General features: G+C 39.6%; 1 protein-coding gene across 2 annotated transcripts in view; it reads right to left on the reverse strand.

The window, feature by feature from the left end:
* LOC6034727 (synapsin) overlaps positions 1 to 17,598 on the reverse strand; it is a 62,443-nt gene that overhangs the window by 11,479 nt on the left and 33,366 nt on the right. For both annotated transcript variants that reach the window (XM_038266650.1, XM_038266657.1), the window contains 4 exons: positions 7,342 to 7,562; positions 7,176 to 7,272; positions 5,742 to 5,909; positions 5,403 to 5,676 (listed from right to left, as the gene is read on the reverse strand). In XM_038266650.1, coding sequence (XP_038122578.1) covers positions 5,403 to 5,676; positions 5,742 to 5,909; positions 7,176 to 7,272; positions 7,342 to 7,562 — 760 coding nt within the window. The remainder of the gene's footprint in view (positions 1 to 5,402; positions 5,677 to 5,741; positions 5,910 to 7,175; positions 7,273 to 7,341; positions 7,563 to 17,598) is intronic.

The following is a 17,598-nucleotide window of genomic DNA, read 5'->3' on the forward strand; positions in this document are numbered from 1 at the left end:
GGATTGTGAGTACGCCATCAAATCGGGCTCTAGATTTACATAAAAGTCCCTTTGACACCAAATTTCTATCTCATCAACGTTTCAGGCTGCAAATTATTGAAAAACACTAGGAAAAACACCTCTTTTTTCGCATGTTAAAAAATAAAAGGGGTCGTTCCACCCTTCCGTCACGATATATCAAAAAACGGACCTCGGATTCATGTGCAGGGTCAAAAGTTACCCCTTAGGACAAAGTTTCACCTTTTAAAAAATGTTAATTTGCTAAATGTTTCAAAAAAATTCAAATTATTTTATTCATTTTTGTTGGACAAGATGGTTAAATTTTGCTTTGATATGAAATTCAATAAAATGAAGCAAATCAGCGAAAGCTTTTTAACTTTATACAGTGAATCAAATATTTGTCCGTACCCCCCCGTACGGAAAATGTTTGTAATATAAAAGTTCATAAAATACGACCAAAGTACCATGTTTTATACATCAATCGACGCGGCAGAATGTCCTCTTTAAGACACTGTCATTGGATTTGCAAAAAACTTTTTCTAAAAAAATACAAAAATAGTTTAATGAAAATAGTCAAAAAAAGAGGTCAAATAATTGTCCGTACCCCTAATAAAAGTACAAAATCTGATCGATTTAAGTGAATTCATTTATGAAATGTTGTTTCTGTGTCAAATACTAGTACCTCTAGCCAGTTTGTGACAACTTTGAACTTCTGATAACTTTGTTAAGTTAGTTTATATTAAAATTGGTTTAAATTTAGTTTTTTATGTAAAACTTATCAAAACATTAGTTTATAAACAACTATTTTTATAAAATTGCTATTTTATGTTGTAAGAGTCTCTATTGAACAAGTTTTAACAATATTTGTTCGAAATATACATTGTTTTCATCTTTTTTATTGACATTTTTCGACCAAAAATACTTTTCGGAACAATACCGTTAAACAATCCGGATTGTCCCGGAACCGGTTTAACCCCTCGGAGGGAAATTTTGTGGTGGTCAGATAGAGGACAAAAAAACCCACCTCATGCAATTTGAAGCATTCAATTTTGTCCACTTCAGCCCGATTACGAGTCCCTAGACTGAAATTTGAAATTTTCACTTTCCGTGCTGAGAATTTCTGTACCGGCCTGGGTTAGAATGTTTTGCTTAAGGAATTTGAAAATTTCAAATTTCAGACTAGGGACTCGTAATCGGGCTGTAGTGGACGAAATTGGATGCTTCAAATTGCAAGAGGTGGGTTTTTTTGTCCTCTATCTGACCACCACAAAATTTCCCTCCGAGGGGTTAAACCGGTTCCGGGACAATCAGGATTGTTTAACGGTATTGTTCCGAAACAGTATTTTGGTCGAAAAATGTCAATAAAAGATGAAAACAATGTATATTTCGAACAAATATTGTTAAAACTTGTTCAATAGAGACTCTTACAACATAAAATAGCAATTTTATAAAAATAGTTGTTTATAAACTAATGTTTTGATAAGTTTTACATAAAAACTAAATTTAAACCAATTTTCAATATAAACTAACTTAACAAAGTTATCAGAAGTTCAAAGTTGTCACAAACTGGCTAGAGGTACTAGTATTTGACACAGAAACAACATTTCATAAATGAATTCACTTAAATCGATCAGATTTTGTACTTTTATTAGGGGTACGGACAATTATTTGACCTCTTTTTTTGACTATTTTCAGTAAAATATTTTTGTATTTTTTTAGATAAAGTTTTTTGCAAATCCAATGACAGTGTCTTAAAGAGGATATTCTGCCGCGTCGATTGATGTATATAACATGGTACTTTGGTCGTATTTTATGAACTTTTATATCACAAACATTTTCCGTATGGGGGGTACGGACAAATATTTGACTCACTGTAAGTCGAATATTTAAAAAAGCAGGTCAATAAATGAGAATACGCATGCCCTACATTTTATTTCAAAATATATTTAGAGCCCATCCATAAACTAGGGGGAATCTTTTTTGAAAATGATGAGATTTTTTTTTTGAGTCGCGTTCAGAAAGATTTTTTTGTTTATTGAAGAATATATAATGAAGCATGAAAAGTTGCAACCGTTCGGATCCTCACTCGTGAAGGTTACCGCGATTTACGCGATTTGTTTTCCGTTTAATGTAAAAGTTGGGAAGTGTTCGCGTGTCAAGTGTTTTGTCTCCGGTAAACAACCCAGCAAGTGACGTCCACCAAGAACGCAGCCAGCAGAAGCTTCTGAAACCGACCACCAGAGGACCTCGTCGGCAGTGGGCGGTAGAGAGGTGACATTACGGTAGGTTGGAAGGTCATTGGAATTGGAAGGACCGTCAACCGCCAAGGACTCCTCAAGACTCGTCCAATCGCCCGGAAAGAGTCATAGAGTCATAGCGAACAGTTGGACCGCTACAACTCCACTGTTTCGCCAAGTAGTGTCAGTGCACGGCCACGGCCGTGAGTGATACTGCCAGCGGGAACCAGGAGTGTTTGGGACCGCTGAAAAACATCAGGACCCCTCGTGACTCACGTTAAGTGCCAGTTCGGCACCGCCTCGCAACAACCGTGTCGAGGACACCAACCGGGGACTCGCCGCAATCATCGAGTCACCCTCGGAATCCAGTCCGCAGCCGGACGTGGACCTGCGTCGTACCTGCGCCTCATCCGGGTATTCCGGACACCCTCGATGGTGCTCCAAAGGTCGTAGGACGCAACCAACCACGACAGAGGGCAGTACGACAAGAACCGGAACGAGTGGGACCCTTGTACGACCGCAACCGGTCGAGTACGCCGCCAAGACCAAAACCAGGAGGCTGCGCCGTGATACGGCGAGTGCCAAAACAGCCGCGGCTATGCCGCGTAGCGGCGAGTAGCAGCAGCAATCGAAGGAGAGGAAGCGACGTCACCGGAAGCTGAGTCGGAGTTCGGGGCCCCGAGAAGAAGGAAGAGCAGAAAGAAGGTCAGATAGTTGTAAGAAAGTGGAAGGATATAGAAGAAAAGTTCGATCGAAGTTGTGGAGTTTTTACTAGATTCCGAAGCATGCCGACCCTGAGGCTACATGAGGGAGTCTCGGTAGCGCTCGTGAGTCGGTGGTAACCAAACAGTTACAAAGTAGTTTATGTGATTCAAACATAAGATTTTCAGAGTTATTTTAACATTTTCCACGTTCCGCGAAATTTGCGTGAAATTTGCTGTTTTAAAATTGAGGTCCCCGTGAAATTTGCAATGTTCGAGCGTGAAAAATCACTAAGCCAAAATCTCCATGCGAATATCAATGCGAATGATCTGATTTGTTGTTTAAATAACCCTCTTCAATCCAACCTCGCCTTTAGACGAGCTTCGATTTAAAAAAAATCGCCAAAAATCAATTTGTCAACCTATTTTTTAGCTTTGGAGTTAAGAGCTCCTAAAATTTTAGACTTTTTGTGACTTTGCCAATATTTTTAAAAATGTATTTTTTTAGGGGTCAACTTTGGCTGTGTTTTTTACTAACATTTCCTATATATGGGGTAAAAAGAAGTATGAAGTAATTTTTGTAGTGTCCCAGACTATGCCTCTACTCATTTTTTACAATTTAAATGATAATTGAAAAAAATACTGTAAAAACATGAAAAAAATAGATTATCAAAATGTAATGATAGGAGGTTGTAGAATAGGCCAAATACTACCAAAAACAAATATGAACTAAACAAGATAAATGAAAAATAAAATACTAAAAATGAAATAAGAAAAACATACATAGAACAAGAGAAGTAAAGTTTTTCGTAGAACAAAAGTTGCTCAAAAAGACCTCCTGAACACGGGGAAAAATAAAAAAAAATCCGAAAAAAATTAGACAGTAGAGGGATAATAGAGGCCAGTAACAGAAAAAGTTTGATCTTCTGATTCATAACATTTATATTGATTGCGAATGACCAAAAAGGATAAAGCTGCCAGAAATAAATGAGTTGGCAACAACATAGATAATATCTCCGCATTCTCGTGTAATCGAAGCTTAGATATTTTTTGCGAAACTTATTGGTATTCTTTTAAAATAACGATTTAACTTATATTACATGGAGCACGGACTAGCACTTTGGCATGTAACACCATTTTTTTTAAATGTTTTATTAGTTAAAGTTTAATCTCAGAAACCGGCATCAAAAAGACAACATTATATTCGATGGCGGACAACAATAATACCAAAATCTCTCAATTCTCATTCTTGGTTATTACATATTCTGAAAGTACTCCTAATAAACTATCTCTCCATCAAAAATGAGCAAAAGTTACTCCAGTAAAGTCTTTTTAATAATGATTCGAAATAAAGTAACAAAAACAAAATCTCTGGCATCAGCAGTGTCTGTTTTTATTGCCCTGTCAACCTGTCAAATAAAAGACTGCATGAACCTCGTGACGAAAACAAGCATAATGAAAAAGACGCCATGTACATTTGCCGACGAAAAGTGAATTATAACAAAACTTCCCCTCCACTTGCAAAAAGCGCCATGTACATTTGGCGAAGAAAAACGAATCATAACAAAGCTTCCCCTCCAATGACAGGAGGGTGATATAGACGTTGGTGATTCCTAAAGAAGTTGATTTGTTTTTTTTTGAGTATAATGACAGGAATAATGGTTTATTGAATATGGATGATCAATAGGGTGCCCAGAAAAAAAGATCCCCTGCTCCACAAGTGGAAAACGATTAATTGGGTTATTTTAACACTTGTAGCCCCAACGGAGTCAAAAAAAGTTGGAAATGTAACTCCACCGGCTCATACAATCCTTGTAAAAAAGTAGGAAATGCTTTTTTATTATAACTTAAGGTAGACGCATCGGTTTTGGATCGACCTTGTTGGAGGTGATTCTTGACATTCTTCCGGATCGAATGCAATAAGAATCATCCAAAATCGGTTGAATTTTCGCCGAGATACAGCCGGTTGAAGTTGCATTTCCAACTTTTTTGAGAATATTTGGTTGGAAGTAGCGCACCGTGCAAACTAAACCGTGAGAAAATTGTTTTTCCTATGCATTTTTCGTTTTTCCCATACAAACTTCACTTTCGAGTATCAATTTCAATGGGTAAATGTTGACCGATTTTGCTCATATTTGGCCCAGAGTCCTAAAATAGCCCAAGGAACAATATTCAGCTTGTGGAGCGAGATTTTGAGAAAAAGTCCCATATTCTGGCAACGTTTTTCATCGTTTGTTATCATTAGCACATTTCGCTTTTGCTTTTATTTTAATTTTATTTATTTTTTAATGGGAATTGAACAATTATGCTTAACATTCAGATGCGTTTTTCTCAAAAACGCATGGTTTGTACATGTTGCTTTTTGAAATGTTGTCGTTGAAATGTATTTTTCGACGTGCCTTCCTATCAGTGATGACGTAGGGAGTGCAATTTCGAAACTCCCTGTTATACAATCTGGACCTACCTTGCGAATCACGACGTCCTACGCTGTTGAGAGTTGGGGCCTTATCCATCGGTTGCTCGGGCGGTTCTCCCGACTGGCTGCTAATGCTACCATGACGACCAATGGAACCGACGCCCGGCGTTGTGCGTTCCGGAATCGGCGGAGGGCCACCGCCAACCGGTGCCGGCCGGCTTCCGATCGGGACCGGAGGGTTCTCTTCGGTGGGACTACCACCACGTGACGAGATCGATGTACGCGAAGTTGCCTTTGTTAGCATTGACGGGCGGCAAACGTTCTGAGAAAAGGGGGAAGGGTCGTGATTACTTACACTAATGGTTGCTTTTTTGGTTGGCTCTGTACCTGCATGCGTCCTACGACCAGATCGGCAATTTGGCGGCGATCCTCTTCCTGTGTGTCTCCCATTAGAGGGAAGGTGGAGTCGGATGCACTAATTATGAACTCTTTGCCTTCTTTTGATACGATTACGGCTATTCCGCAAACCTCCATGCTTCCGAACAGCTCCGAAACCTTAAATTGAAAAGTGTACGATTATTAATCAGAACGGCGAGGTTTATTTATGCGTCTGTCGACTTTGAAACTATTTCAATTGGCATAAACTTGAAAAATAAATTACTCCATGAAAGTTCTACAACGAGATACACAGAAAAAAAAGTTGAATTTTGGAATATTGAAAATTTGGTAGGTTGAATATTACCTCTTTATTTGTGTAATATTACATACAAAATTTGTAAAAATGTGAACCTGATGAATATTCTTCAAAAACTGATGAAAATTCATCATTTTCTGGGGTAAAATTTATCATTTATTTTGCCACAAACTCTGTCACCATTTCCTGATGAATATTACCACCATCATCAGAAAAATCTGAGTACAACGACAACATTTGTTGAAACAAGTATGTGATAACAAGTTGACCAGAAGTGTTCATGATAAATTTCTCACGATAAAAGTTTGGTCATAATATCCGTTCCAATTTCTTAACGATAGAGTGTACATTTGAAATTCCTTCAGTTTAAGCTAATTCGATACTGTGCTGGATGATCTCATTTCGCTTAAGGAAGAATGAGTGCGTCATTGGTGTAGTCTCAGTTGACGTGTCATCGCCAGATCGTCGAACTCAACGACGGTCTACGACACATATTGTAAGTCGTAAAGAGCACATGAGTTTTGCATATTTCCAGTAGATTCGTATATGTATTAATAGTGTATTATCTAACTCATGGGTCTCATAATAATTTCTGCGTGTTGAGTATTTTTTTAAAATTATTTTCAGAAATTAATTTCATGAACATTGAAATAGAATGTTATCAAGTGAGCTCTAATTTTGAATTCGTTCGAGCCATTGACAAATAAGGAAATAGAATTTCTATACGAGCAATGACTAGTCATCGTCCGGAATTTCTGCCCACCTTGAGGAAAGGACACCCACGCAGGGTTGATATTAGGATGTGAAACACCACCATAAAAGCGAACGAATGAAACGTCTAATTGGTTTCTCATTAAGTTACTTTTAGAAATGCTTTAAAAATGATATATATGCATGACTTGCGTGAAGCAATTAATTCATTAGACCCATAGAGAATTCAATGTTCAAGCTTTTCTTAATCAATAAATTTCAAAACAATTTAAAAAAAAATTAATGATAGCATGATAACAATGGAATCTGGATTCTGAATATTTTACACCTGTCAGAAGATTGAATTACAAATAATCAAGACTCCTTACAATCGATTCGAATGCATAAAAAATCATTTTTAATGTTGTTGAACTCACCTCATCGATCCAAGACTTATATTTTTCTGTCATAGGAATCTGTTCGAGCATTGCTGAACCTTGATTTGTTTTCCAGTTTCCGGAGATGGATTTTCTCCTATATATCAAAGAGGCAACAATTACTTACTAGACTTTTTTGTCTGTGCGATCAATCTACTATACTCACATAAACGCCTTGTAATTCCCGCCGATCTTCTGGATGTGCACGTCGAACTTTGCATCGATGTACGGCTCGAGGCTGCAGTATGAGGTACTCTCGGAGAGTCCGGTTCCGCACAAGAGACCAGCGGCGTCTTGCAGCGCACCCGGGCTGTCCAGCTTGGCCGTTGCTTTTCCACCGTGACAATGGCCGGCCTTCAGCACACACGGGAAACGTTGCCAGGCGAGCTTGAATGGACAGAGGGGAAACGAAGGATAGATTTAGTTTTTTCATTCTTCAACCGCAATAGTTTTGGCGCTTCACGCTTTTAAATATATGAATTGTATATGAGAGTAAACAGAAGACATTTTTCATGCCTCGCAGTTTATAAACTGATGATTATCTCATTGCTGTTGATTTTTACTTTCTTTATTAAGCTTCTGTATCCAATTTTACCCGATTTCCTTGAAAAGTTTTAATCAATGCATCACCAATAACTTTCGGGATACCTCGACCCCTCTTCGATTTGCGTGCAACTTTGTCCTAAGGAGTAACTTTTGTCCCTGATCACGAATCCAAGGTCCGTTTTTTGATATCTCGTGACGGAGGGCGGTACGACTCATTTCATTTTTGAACATGCGAGAAAAATACGTTTTTTCGCTATTTTGAGTACGCCATCAAATTGGGCGTAGAATTTTACACATAAGGGACTTTGACACCAAATTTCTATTTCACCACCGTTTCAGGCTGCAAATGATTGAAAAACACCTCTTTTTTCGCATGTTCAAAAATGAAAGTACCGCTCCTCCGTCACGAGATATCAAAAACAGACCTCGGTTTCATGATTAGGGACAAAAGTTACCCCTTAGGACAAAGTTTCACGCAAATCGAAGTGGGACCGGGTCAAATTTTCCCGATTTCGTGTGAGTTGGAAGAGAATTACCGAAATGGCTACAATTGATCTAAATTTCAATACGTGTTCCTTACCGTACTGAGGAAAGGCTATAAAATCACTCGAAAATGAACTTCTTAATTCAACATCGTAGGCCCACCTTCAGGTATACCCATCGATTCAGAATCAAATTCTGAACAAATGTCTGTGCGTGTGTCTGGACACTGGATGTGAGTCCATGCACCAAAAATTATGCACTCGATTATCTATGGATATGCTGAATCGATTTGGACCGTTTTGGGGTCTCATAAGACCCTAGTTAATATTTTGAAGTTTAGAAAAGTACTTCAAAAGTTATGCTAAAAAACGATTTTAACAAAAGTCCGGAAGATTGTAAAAATTGTGGTTTTTGTAAGAAACTCCGTCATGTTATACATTTTGCCTTCCTCACTGAGGTAAGGCTATAATCCTGCTCTAAAAATGAACATTGTATAAAAACGTCGTTTTTTTTTTTTTTTTTTTTGAATTAAATATACTTTATTGAATCAATCTTATAATAATTACATTTGGTTTACATAATAAGTGGTCAGCTGTGGCTCTTCAGCTTTAGTTTGCTTTTCGTGATTCAAACACTGTTCATTTTTATAACTTGGAAAGTATATGATTTATCATTTTTGTAACACTAGGTACAATGAGGAGGAAAAAAAATGTTAAGAAAACATAACCTAACCTAAAACTAACTTAAACTTACCATAAACTAAACCAATCCTTGAATCAAGGGGTATTCAGATATAGCACATTTTTCCCTGAATTTCAAACATTTTTCTTGAATCTTCTGATCCAACATTTTTACTTCTGCTAATTCATGAACCTCACTTGATCTTGTCCAGCCAGGAACATTCAAAACCATTTTGAGTACCTTGTTTTGGACACGCTGGAGCTTCAATTTATGAGTTCTAGCGCAACACTCCCAAACAGGTACTGCATACTCAATAACGGGGTAAATTATTTGTTTGTAAACTGCTAGCTTATTTTTCAAAGATAGCTTTGATTTTCTGTTAATTAAAGGATACAAACACCTGATGAGAATGCTGCACTTGTTCAATATTTTATCTACATGCTGCCGAAACAATAGTTTCGAGTCAAGTATGAGACCTAAATAGACAACTTCCTTTGACCAGGGTATTGAAACATCATTCATTTTAATCAAAACATCATCCTTTGGGACAAATCGGGCCGATTTGGAAAGTGGAAAAATGATGGTTTGAGTTTTGGCTGCATTTATGCGAATTTTCCAGTCGCCAAAGTATTCGGAAAGAACGTCAAGACCCTTCTGAAGACGGCCAACTAAATATCTGGTTATTTTACCCTTATAAATAACGGCAGTGTCATCAGCAAAAAGTGACAACACACCATTACCAGGAAGAGTAGGCAAATCAGATGTAAAAATATTGTACAGAAGTGGGCCAAGAATACTTCCTTGGGAACCCCAGCATCAATGTTGAATAATCCAGAAGCAATCCCATTCAGAAAAACCTTGAACGATCTCTCCGAAAGATAGTGCTGGATAATTTTGATAAGATACATTGGAAAACCGTATAAATACAGTTTATGTATCAAACCATCATGCCAAACATTGTCAAAAGCCTTCTCAACATCCAACAAAGCCATAGCAGTTGATTTAGACTCAAGCTTGTTCTGCTTGATGATTTTAGTTACTCTCGTAAGCTGATGAGCAGTATTATGTCCCTTTCGGAAGCCAAACTGCTCATTCAAAATTATATTATTATCGTTGGTAAAATCCAAAAGCCTTGAATAGATGACCTTCTCAAAGAGTTTGGACAGACTACTCAAAAGACTAATGGGACGATAACTTGTTGGCGATGTTGGATCTTTTGAGGCTTCAAAATTGGTATGACTTTGCCCAGTTTCCAATTGGTGGGGAAGTAACCAAGTTGCAAACATTTATTGAAAATATTGGCTAGATGTTGAAAGAACTGATCACTCTGTTTTTTCAACACTAGATTAAAATGTTATCAAAGCCTGGAGCTTTCATATTTTTCATTTGTTTAACTGCAACTTTGACTTCCTCACCAGAAACATGGGAATCTGCAGGAAATTCAAAGGTAGAGTCATTGATTGTTGAAATACTATTGGCAACTGATGTTTCTTTACGGCTGGTCATGGAAGCGCCAAGATTATGTGAACTAACAAAATGAAGCCCAAGTGCATTTGCCTTTTCCTCGGATGTAATCAAAGGAGAATCCTCAACAATAAGAGGAGGAATAGGCTTTGGTTTGTTTTTAAGAACTTTTGAAAGTTTCCAAAATGGTTTTGAATAATTCCCAAGCTGGCTTACATGTTTTGAAAATTCTTGATTTCTGATATTGTCAAGTCGGTCTTGTATGATTTTGTTCAAATTGTTCACTGAAATCTTTTGTCATAGTCCCCAGTCCGTTGATATTGTCTCCTATAAACATTCCTAAGTCTAATCAAGTGTTTAGTATCTACGTCAATATCAGTTACCTTAAAATTAACAGGAACCTCCCGAACGTTGGCAGCCTCTGCTTGGTTGATAGCCTGCTGGATCACCTCCAGCGAACGATCAATATCGGCAGAAGTTTCCGGGTGTTGATCATAGTCGATGTTGCTGTCGACCACTTGCTGAAACTGCTGCCAGTCAACGTTGTGGTAATCTTTCCGGGTTGGTTGCCGCTGCGGAGTAACGGAAGCTCCAACCTCCACAACCACCGGATAGTGATCAGAACTCAACTCTTCAAACACCTCAGGATGAGCCACGTTCTCAGCCATATTGGTAATGAAGAAGTCGATGATTGAGTGATTCCCAGACCGAGCCACCCTCGTTGGACGATCCGGACTCACAACGTTGTAGTATCCGTTTTGCAGATCGTTGTGCAGAATCACTCCGTTCCGATTCCTCCTGCTGTTGCCCCAAACTTCATGCTTCGCGTTGAGGTCACCAGCGATGATGTACTTTGCGCTCCGCCGTGTCAGCTTCTGGATATCGCTCTTCAGTTTTGCTGCTGAACCATCTCTGGAATTCACCTGACGTGGGCAGTATGCAGCAATGAAGAGTACTGGGCCAACCGAAGTGGGAATTTCCACCCCAACGGCCTCGATGATGTCCAGCTTGAAGTGTGGCAGCCGGCGTGGCTTGAGATCACGATGAACAGCGACAAGCACACCTCCTCCTCCAGAGGTGGTCCTATCGAGCTGCGTCGCGATCTTGTAGTTTTGCAGATAAACTTTTTCACCGGGCTTCAGATGAGTTTCCGTGATGGCAGCTACGTCGATCTCCTTCTCGCGAAGAAAATCCACCAGCTCTAAGTTCTTCCTCCTAATGGAGCAAGCGTTCCAATTCAGCAGCTTGAGGGACCTACGATCCATACTGGATGACGAACGAGGTCAGCACTTCAATCTGCTGGGTCTTGGTTTTGCATCCACGCAGTGCAGCGGACATCTGTTTGAAAATATTGAGGAGTTCGGTTGAGGTGTAAAGATCATTACCATTTTCCTCAACTGCTGGTTCTTGGGTTGGTCTTGGCTCCTGGCTGAAGCCCGGTGGTGGCGGTCTCGGCTCCTGGCTGGAACCCGGCCGTGGATGATTCATCTCAGCTCTCTTCCTGGGATCCAACGGCAACGGTGCCAAGTTCGGGACCTGGCGTCGCGGTTGAAGAGGTGGAAAATTTTGCTCCACCAGGGCTGGAGGAGTTCTACGACGCTGAGGCTGATTCTTCGTCGATGCTTGCTGCCGAATTTTCACGAACTCAGCTCTCTTGGGGCACTTTCGGTCGGTTGACGAGTGCTCACCGTTGCAGTTGAGGCACTTCACCAGCGAATCTTGGATGCACTGGGATGTGATGTGCGCATCGGTACCACATTTGGCGCAACGACGCTTCAGGTGGCAGTTCTTACCTCCGTGCCCGAAGCCCAGGCAGTTGAAGCATTGTGTGACGTCACGATGCACTGGTCGGTATCGCTCCCACGACACGATAATGTTGAAAACCGCTCGGATTGCCTTCAGCTCAGGAAGCGTCGTCGATCCCTTAGCCAAATGCAGCAGGTAGAGCTGGTCACGGTACTTGATGTCTTTGTTGCGTCGGCTCATTTTGTGCACGGCCAACACATCCAGTTTCAAAACTTTTAGCTCGGCAGCTAATTCCTCCACTGGCATGTCGTACAGACCTCTGACGACGATTTTGTACGGCTTATCCATGGCGACATCATGGGTAAAGTACTCCGCCTCGTTTTCGGTCAAGTAATCCTTGACCAGTTGATAGTGCTGCCTGGATTGCACCAGCACCTTAAATCCGTCCTGACACAGACGAATGTTGCCTTGGACTTTCCCAGACTTGATGAGTTCAACCAGCCCCGCTCGAAAGTCGATCGTTGCTGCTGATTGCCTCACATAAAAAGGAGGCAGTTTCTCCTTTCGCTGTTTCACTTCATTCTCCTTTGCTTCCGCTACCTGGTCCTCGTCAGGCAGTCCAGCGAACTTGTTGTTCTTCAAAAGCTGCTCCTCGTGCGATGAAGAGTTCTCCTCCTCCTCATCCATCGGTACAGTACCGTCGCTCTTTTTCGTCTTTTTGCTGTTCGATGTCACTTCCAAAAGCACCTTCCTTTTGGAAATCCCCGGTTTTTGGCCATCAGTTGAGGCCTCAACCTTCCTTTTGGAAATTCCCACTTTTTTGCCTGCTTGAGCCGCAGGTAGGGCTATATTGCCGGCGTTTTGCGCCGGGACGCGACGAGTCATGTTGATTCAGACAACCTTCACCAACGAATGCTCGGATAACAATGATAAAAACGTCGTAGACCCACCTTCATGTATACATATCGGCTCAGAATCGAAAACTGAACAAATGTCTAGGTGTATGTGTGTGTGTGTGTGTGTGTGTGTGTGTGTGTGTGTGTGTGTGTGTGTGTGTGTGTGTGTGTGTGTGTGTGTGTGTGTGTGTGTGTGTGTGTATGTATGTATGTGACCAACAAACTAGCTCATGTTTCTCGGCACTGGCTAAACCGATTTGAACCGAACCTGTTGCATTCGACTTGGTTTAGGGTCCCATAGATCGAATTTTAAACAGATTGAAGTTTCGATAAGTAGTTCAAAAGTTATGTATAAAAATGTATTTCACATATATCCGGATCTCACTTAAATGTATGTAAACTATGTCTGGGTCCATCATCCGACCCATCATTGGTTAGGTTATCAAAAGACCTTTCCAACGAGTTCAAAACGTTGAAGATCTGGCAACCCTGTCTCGAGATATGGTCACTTAAGTGACATTTATGTACTTTTTTGAAGCTGGATCTCATTTAAATGTATGTAAACTATGTCCGGATCCACCATCCAACCCATCGTTGGTTAGGTTATCAAAAAACCTTTCCAACGAGTTCAAAATATTGATGATCTGACAACCCTGTCTCGAGGTATGGCCACTTAAGTGATATTTATGTGCTTTTATATTCCAGATCTAAAAAATAGATGAATTTTTTGTACAATTCCATCATATCAGCCGTTGTTGGTAATTAGTGAGGAAGGCTCCAACCACATAGGTGGATTAAGTTAGTTTTTAGAAAGGTATTGAAAATACTTTTCCAATGAGCCTAAAAGATCAGAGATCTGACAAACCTATCAAAAGTAATATACACTTTTTAGAGGCCGGATCTTAATAATTTCGATGAAAATGATGTCCGGGTTTACATGCTACCCGTCGTCAGCTACACGGAAAAAAGTCATATCTCGAAATCGTGAATTAAATTCACGAATGCGAGAACCACGAAGGAATATATGCACGTTTAAGGTGCAAATGCACCATACTCATGAATAAATTCCTTCGTGGTTCTCACATTCGTGAACTTAATTCACGATTACTAGAATTGATTTTTTTTCTGTGTAGATAATTGAAAGACCTTTCAAATGAACTTAAAACATCGAATAACCCTATCAAAAGTTATGAGCACTTAAGTGTTATTATTACACCTTATAGAGGCCGGATCTCAGAAATTTTAATTAAAATGATGTCAGGGTCCACTATGCGAGCAGTTGTCAGTCAAATAATTAAAAGGCTTTTCAACATCGAAGATCTGATAACCCTGAATTAGACTAAATGTTATCGCCAGTGTGCAATTTTGTGACAAGTCTGTTGTAAAAAGATAGGACGTGTGACAAGATAGTACACAAGTGACGATGTACTGTATGAATGCGAGGAAGGCTCCAACCACCTACAGGTGGATTAAGTAACGTTTTTAATTTACGTTCAATCAAAATGTTTTAATTTCTCATGAATGCACAATTAAAAAACAAAATCAAAGTTGAAGTTTGTTCAATGTTTAAGCTCTTAAATCAAGCTTAAGAATTCAAAGTACCGTAAACCGGTGTGACATTGTTAGAATTTCAATTTATTTTTCAACTCTTATTCATCTGTTAAGTTTTTTTTTTTGTATCTTCGTAAGTTTGAGTTAATTTCTCGCAACTTTATGGAACATATCATATTTTTTTAATCTGCCTGCTGAGTGTTCCCGAAAATGAAGTTTCCCTACTCTCTCCCCTATTTTCAAATTCGAATACTTTTTATTTAACTAGCATCCATTTAGCAGACATTCTAAGCAGCAAATTCCGAATTTACGATCCGCTTTGTAATGCTATGAAAACCAATTAAGACGCATGGTTCAAAAAATCTCCACAGTTACTTAGCAATTTGTTCTTCTGGAAATGCCTCTTAATATGAAGATATTTTAGAATAATGTCACTGTATCCGCTTTGTAAATGGCCCAACCCCAAACTCAAAATCACGGTTTAGCAGTTAAAACGCACATTGATAAACATTTTCTAGTTGGACAACAGTTTCAGAAACTATACTGTTCTATTTGCTTGCCATAGTCTAGCTTCTATTTCCGGTCCATCACGACGTTCAGTCTAAGAACTTCCCATTTGGCTAATCTCCAAAGAATTCGCCCAGCATTGGTCCGATCGTCCAATTATTATGCAAACCCGCATTAGGACGCGCTAATGAGTTTCCTTCCTTTTCAAAGTGGGGGAAAAACCTTTTCGACGCCCCGACAGCACGTGTTCCAGGAAGGAAAAACATTTCCACTTTATCGCACTGGCGGTGGCGGCGCAGAATGATGAACATAATTCACGTTGCAGATCGCATAACGGCAGCACGTTCATGCTCTTGCTCTTGAACCGTACCGAAAGCGACTTTTGATATTAATAGTGACCGCGAGTGCGTCCAAAGACCGCGTCTCCGTCGTCGTCCATCCTTCATCTAGCAGTATAGTGGCCAGACGTGAGGAAATCGCACGATCAACGCAACAACATCGTCTGCTTCTACTTATATTTATACACACATCGTACGCAGCATCAACAGCAGCCATCCAGCATAAATCAATTCGATGCAGAAGAGCCGGCACCCGGTCGGAACTAGTGGAACCTGCTCTGACAGGATGGATGAATGAACCAGTTGTTTTATTTGTATGCGAATATATCGCGGTCGATAGCGGCGGACCAGTCAGCTCGGTGTCACTCATCTGTATCGTCTAGCGATGATATGATCCACATCGGAAGGAGTTTTCTGGACAGGGCACAGAGGGGCTGCTCAAGTATCACCATGCATGCGTGTTTTAATTAAAATAGTAATGATGGAGACATTCAGGAGGAAACAAGCTGCTGGATGATATCCAGATATTCATGTCAGTAACTATTTTGAAAAGGGCAATAATGCGAAATAAGCTAGAACTATTTGAAAATGTATTATCTTGCGTTTAAAGTGCATATTCGTTCTTTTCATCCGATGCTCCAGAAATGGGAGTGAGGCTTTCAATTTGGAAAGTTTTTCAATATATGACGGCTTTGTTGACTTGTCCCATTTTGTATTTAATCTCTCGATGTTTGGCGTTCATTTCTTAATTGATGATCTGTGTTTGGCTATTGCAGAGGAGCGACCGTGGCTGACTGTTTACGGTGTTCGCTTTGTTGGCGAATAGTTAAGAACATATAAATTTGAAATGATGAAAACGAACGAAAAATCCAAGTCACTCGAGGTGGGTTCGATCCACCGTCCTTTGGATTGGTAAGCAAAAATTCTTACCACTATGCTATGACGACTTGGTGAGCTTGGACTGGAATTAAGAATACTGTTACAGAGAGCGAGTTATGGCGCTATAACCACGGCAAATAGTATCCAGGGCATTTGTGGAAATACAATGTCCCATCCCAGAGGGTCCCGGAGTACCAAACCTTCTTAGCATGGTGCTCCCAACGAATACAACAAAATCTCGGAGCGTATGATGGTGTGTCCCCACGCTTCTTTCTCCCCTGTCGATACAGAATTGTGTTGTTGTTCGAACACTCAGTGCTCAAACTCAAACCAATTACGAATCATCTCTGCGATACGGCTTTACGCAGTAGGCCTGGCCGCTTTAACGCTTGTGATGTTTCAATGCATTCGAATGCAATGGCGTACTACAAATGTTAATAAATGACAAAAAGAGTGCTAGGCGTAATCTAACCTAACCTAACCTTACCTAACCTCCAGGATCCCTTCGAAAGATTGGGTGCGTTAGGGTATTAATAGATTAGATCTGTGTTTGACTTTTGCGGAGTTATAAAAAAAAGGGTGATTCGATACAAAAATTTTAACTCAAATTCCTCGGAACAAGGACGACTTTACTTTTATTTTATAAATGAGTAGAAAATCATATTATTAATTCATCTATTAAAACAAAAACATTATTATAAAAACGGTGGTTTGATGATTTTTTATTATTTTCGAATAAAAATTGGGTTGGGTCGTTTTTTTCGCTATTTCGGAGTGTTTTTCATTCAAATTTCATTCAAAAGGTGGCCCTTAAAAGTGAAACCTCAGGAATGATTTGGCTGCATAATGTCAGGATTAGCAAAAATTTCTCATTTTATTTTGTTGTCCTAGATTTTATATTGATTACATCTTTTTTATCATGCACATTGAAATATTTTGCACTTTTTGTAGTGTGTTGTTTGATTGTTACAAATAATTAATTAAATATTAATTGATAATTAAAATGTCATTGTACTACTAAGCTTGCTGGTTTTCCTATCTGATTAGCATAAGAAAGCACAGAGGCCTCGATTTGTTTTTAAAATAATAATGCAAAATAGAGCGAGTATGTTGCTGAATCCCGTCACGACGACATTGCTTCTTAATCGAGGGGGAGTGGAGCGAGCAACAATCGGAACCCTTCTACGCTCAGCAGTATCGTTCAAATACAAACGTGTAATGACAGTGCACGGTGAAAATTGGTTATTTTCGAGATCGAAATTGAGAGCATTTATAATATTATTAACCATCATTAAAAATCAAATTCTAAAATGTCATGTATAGAAATCAGTG

This window comes from Culex quinquefasciatus, chromosome 1, assembly GCF_015732765.1.
Source record: "Culex quinquefasciatus strain JHB chromosome 1, VPISU_Cqui_1.0_pri_paternal, whole genome shotgun sequence".
NCBI lineage: Eukaryota > Metazoa > Arthropoda > Insecta > Diptera > Culicidae > Culex > Culex quinquefasciatus.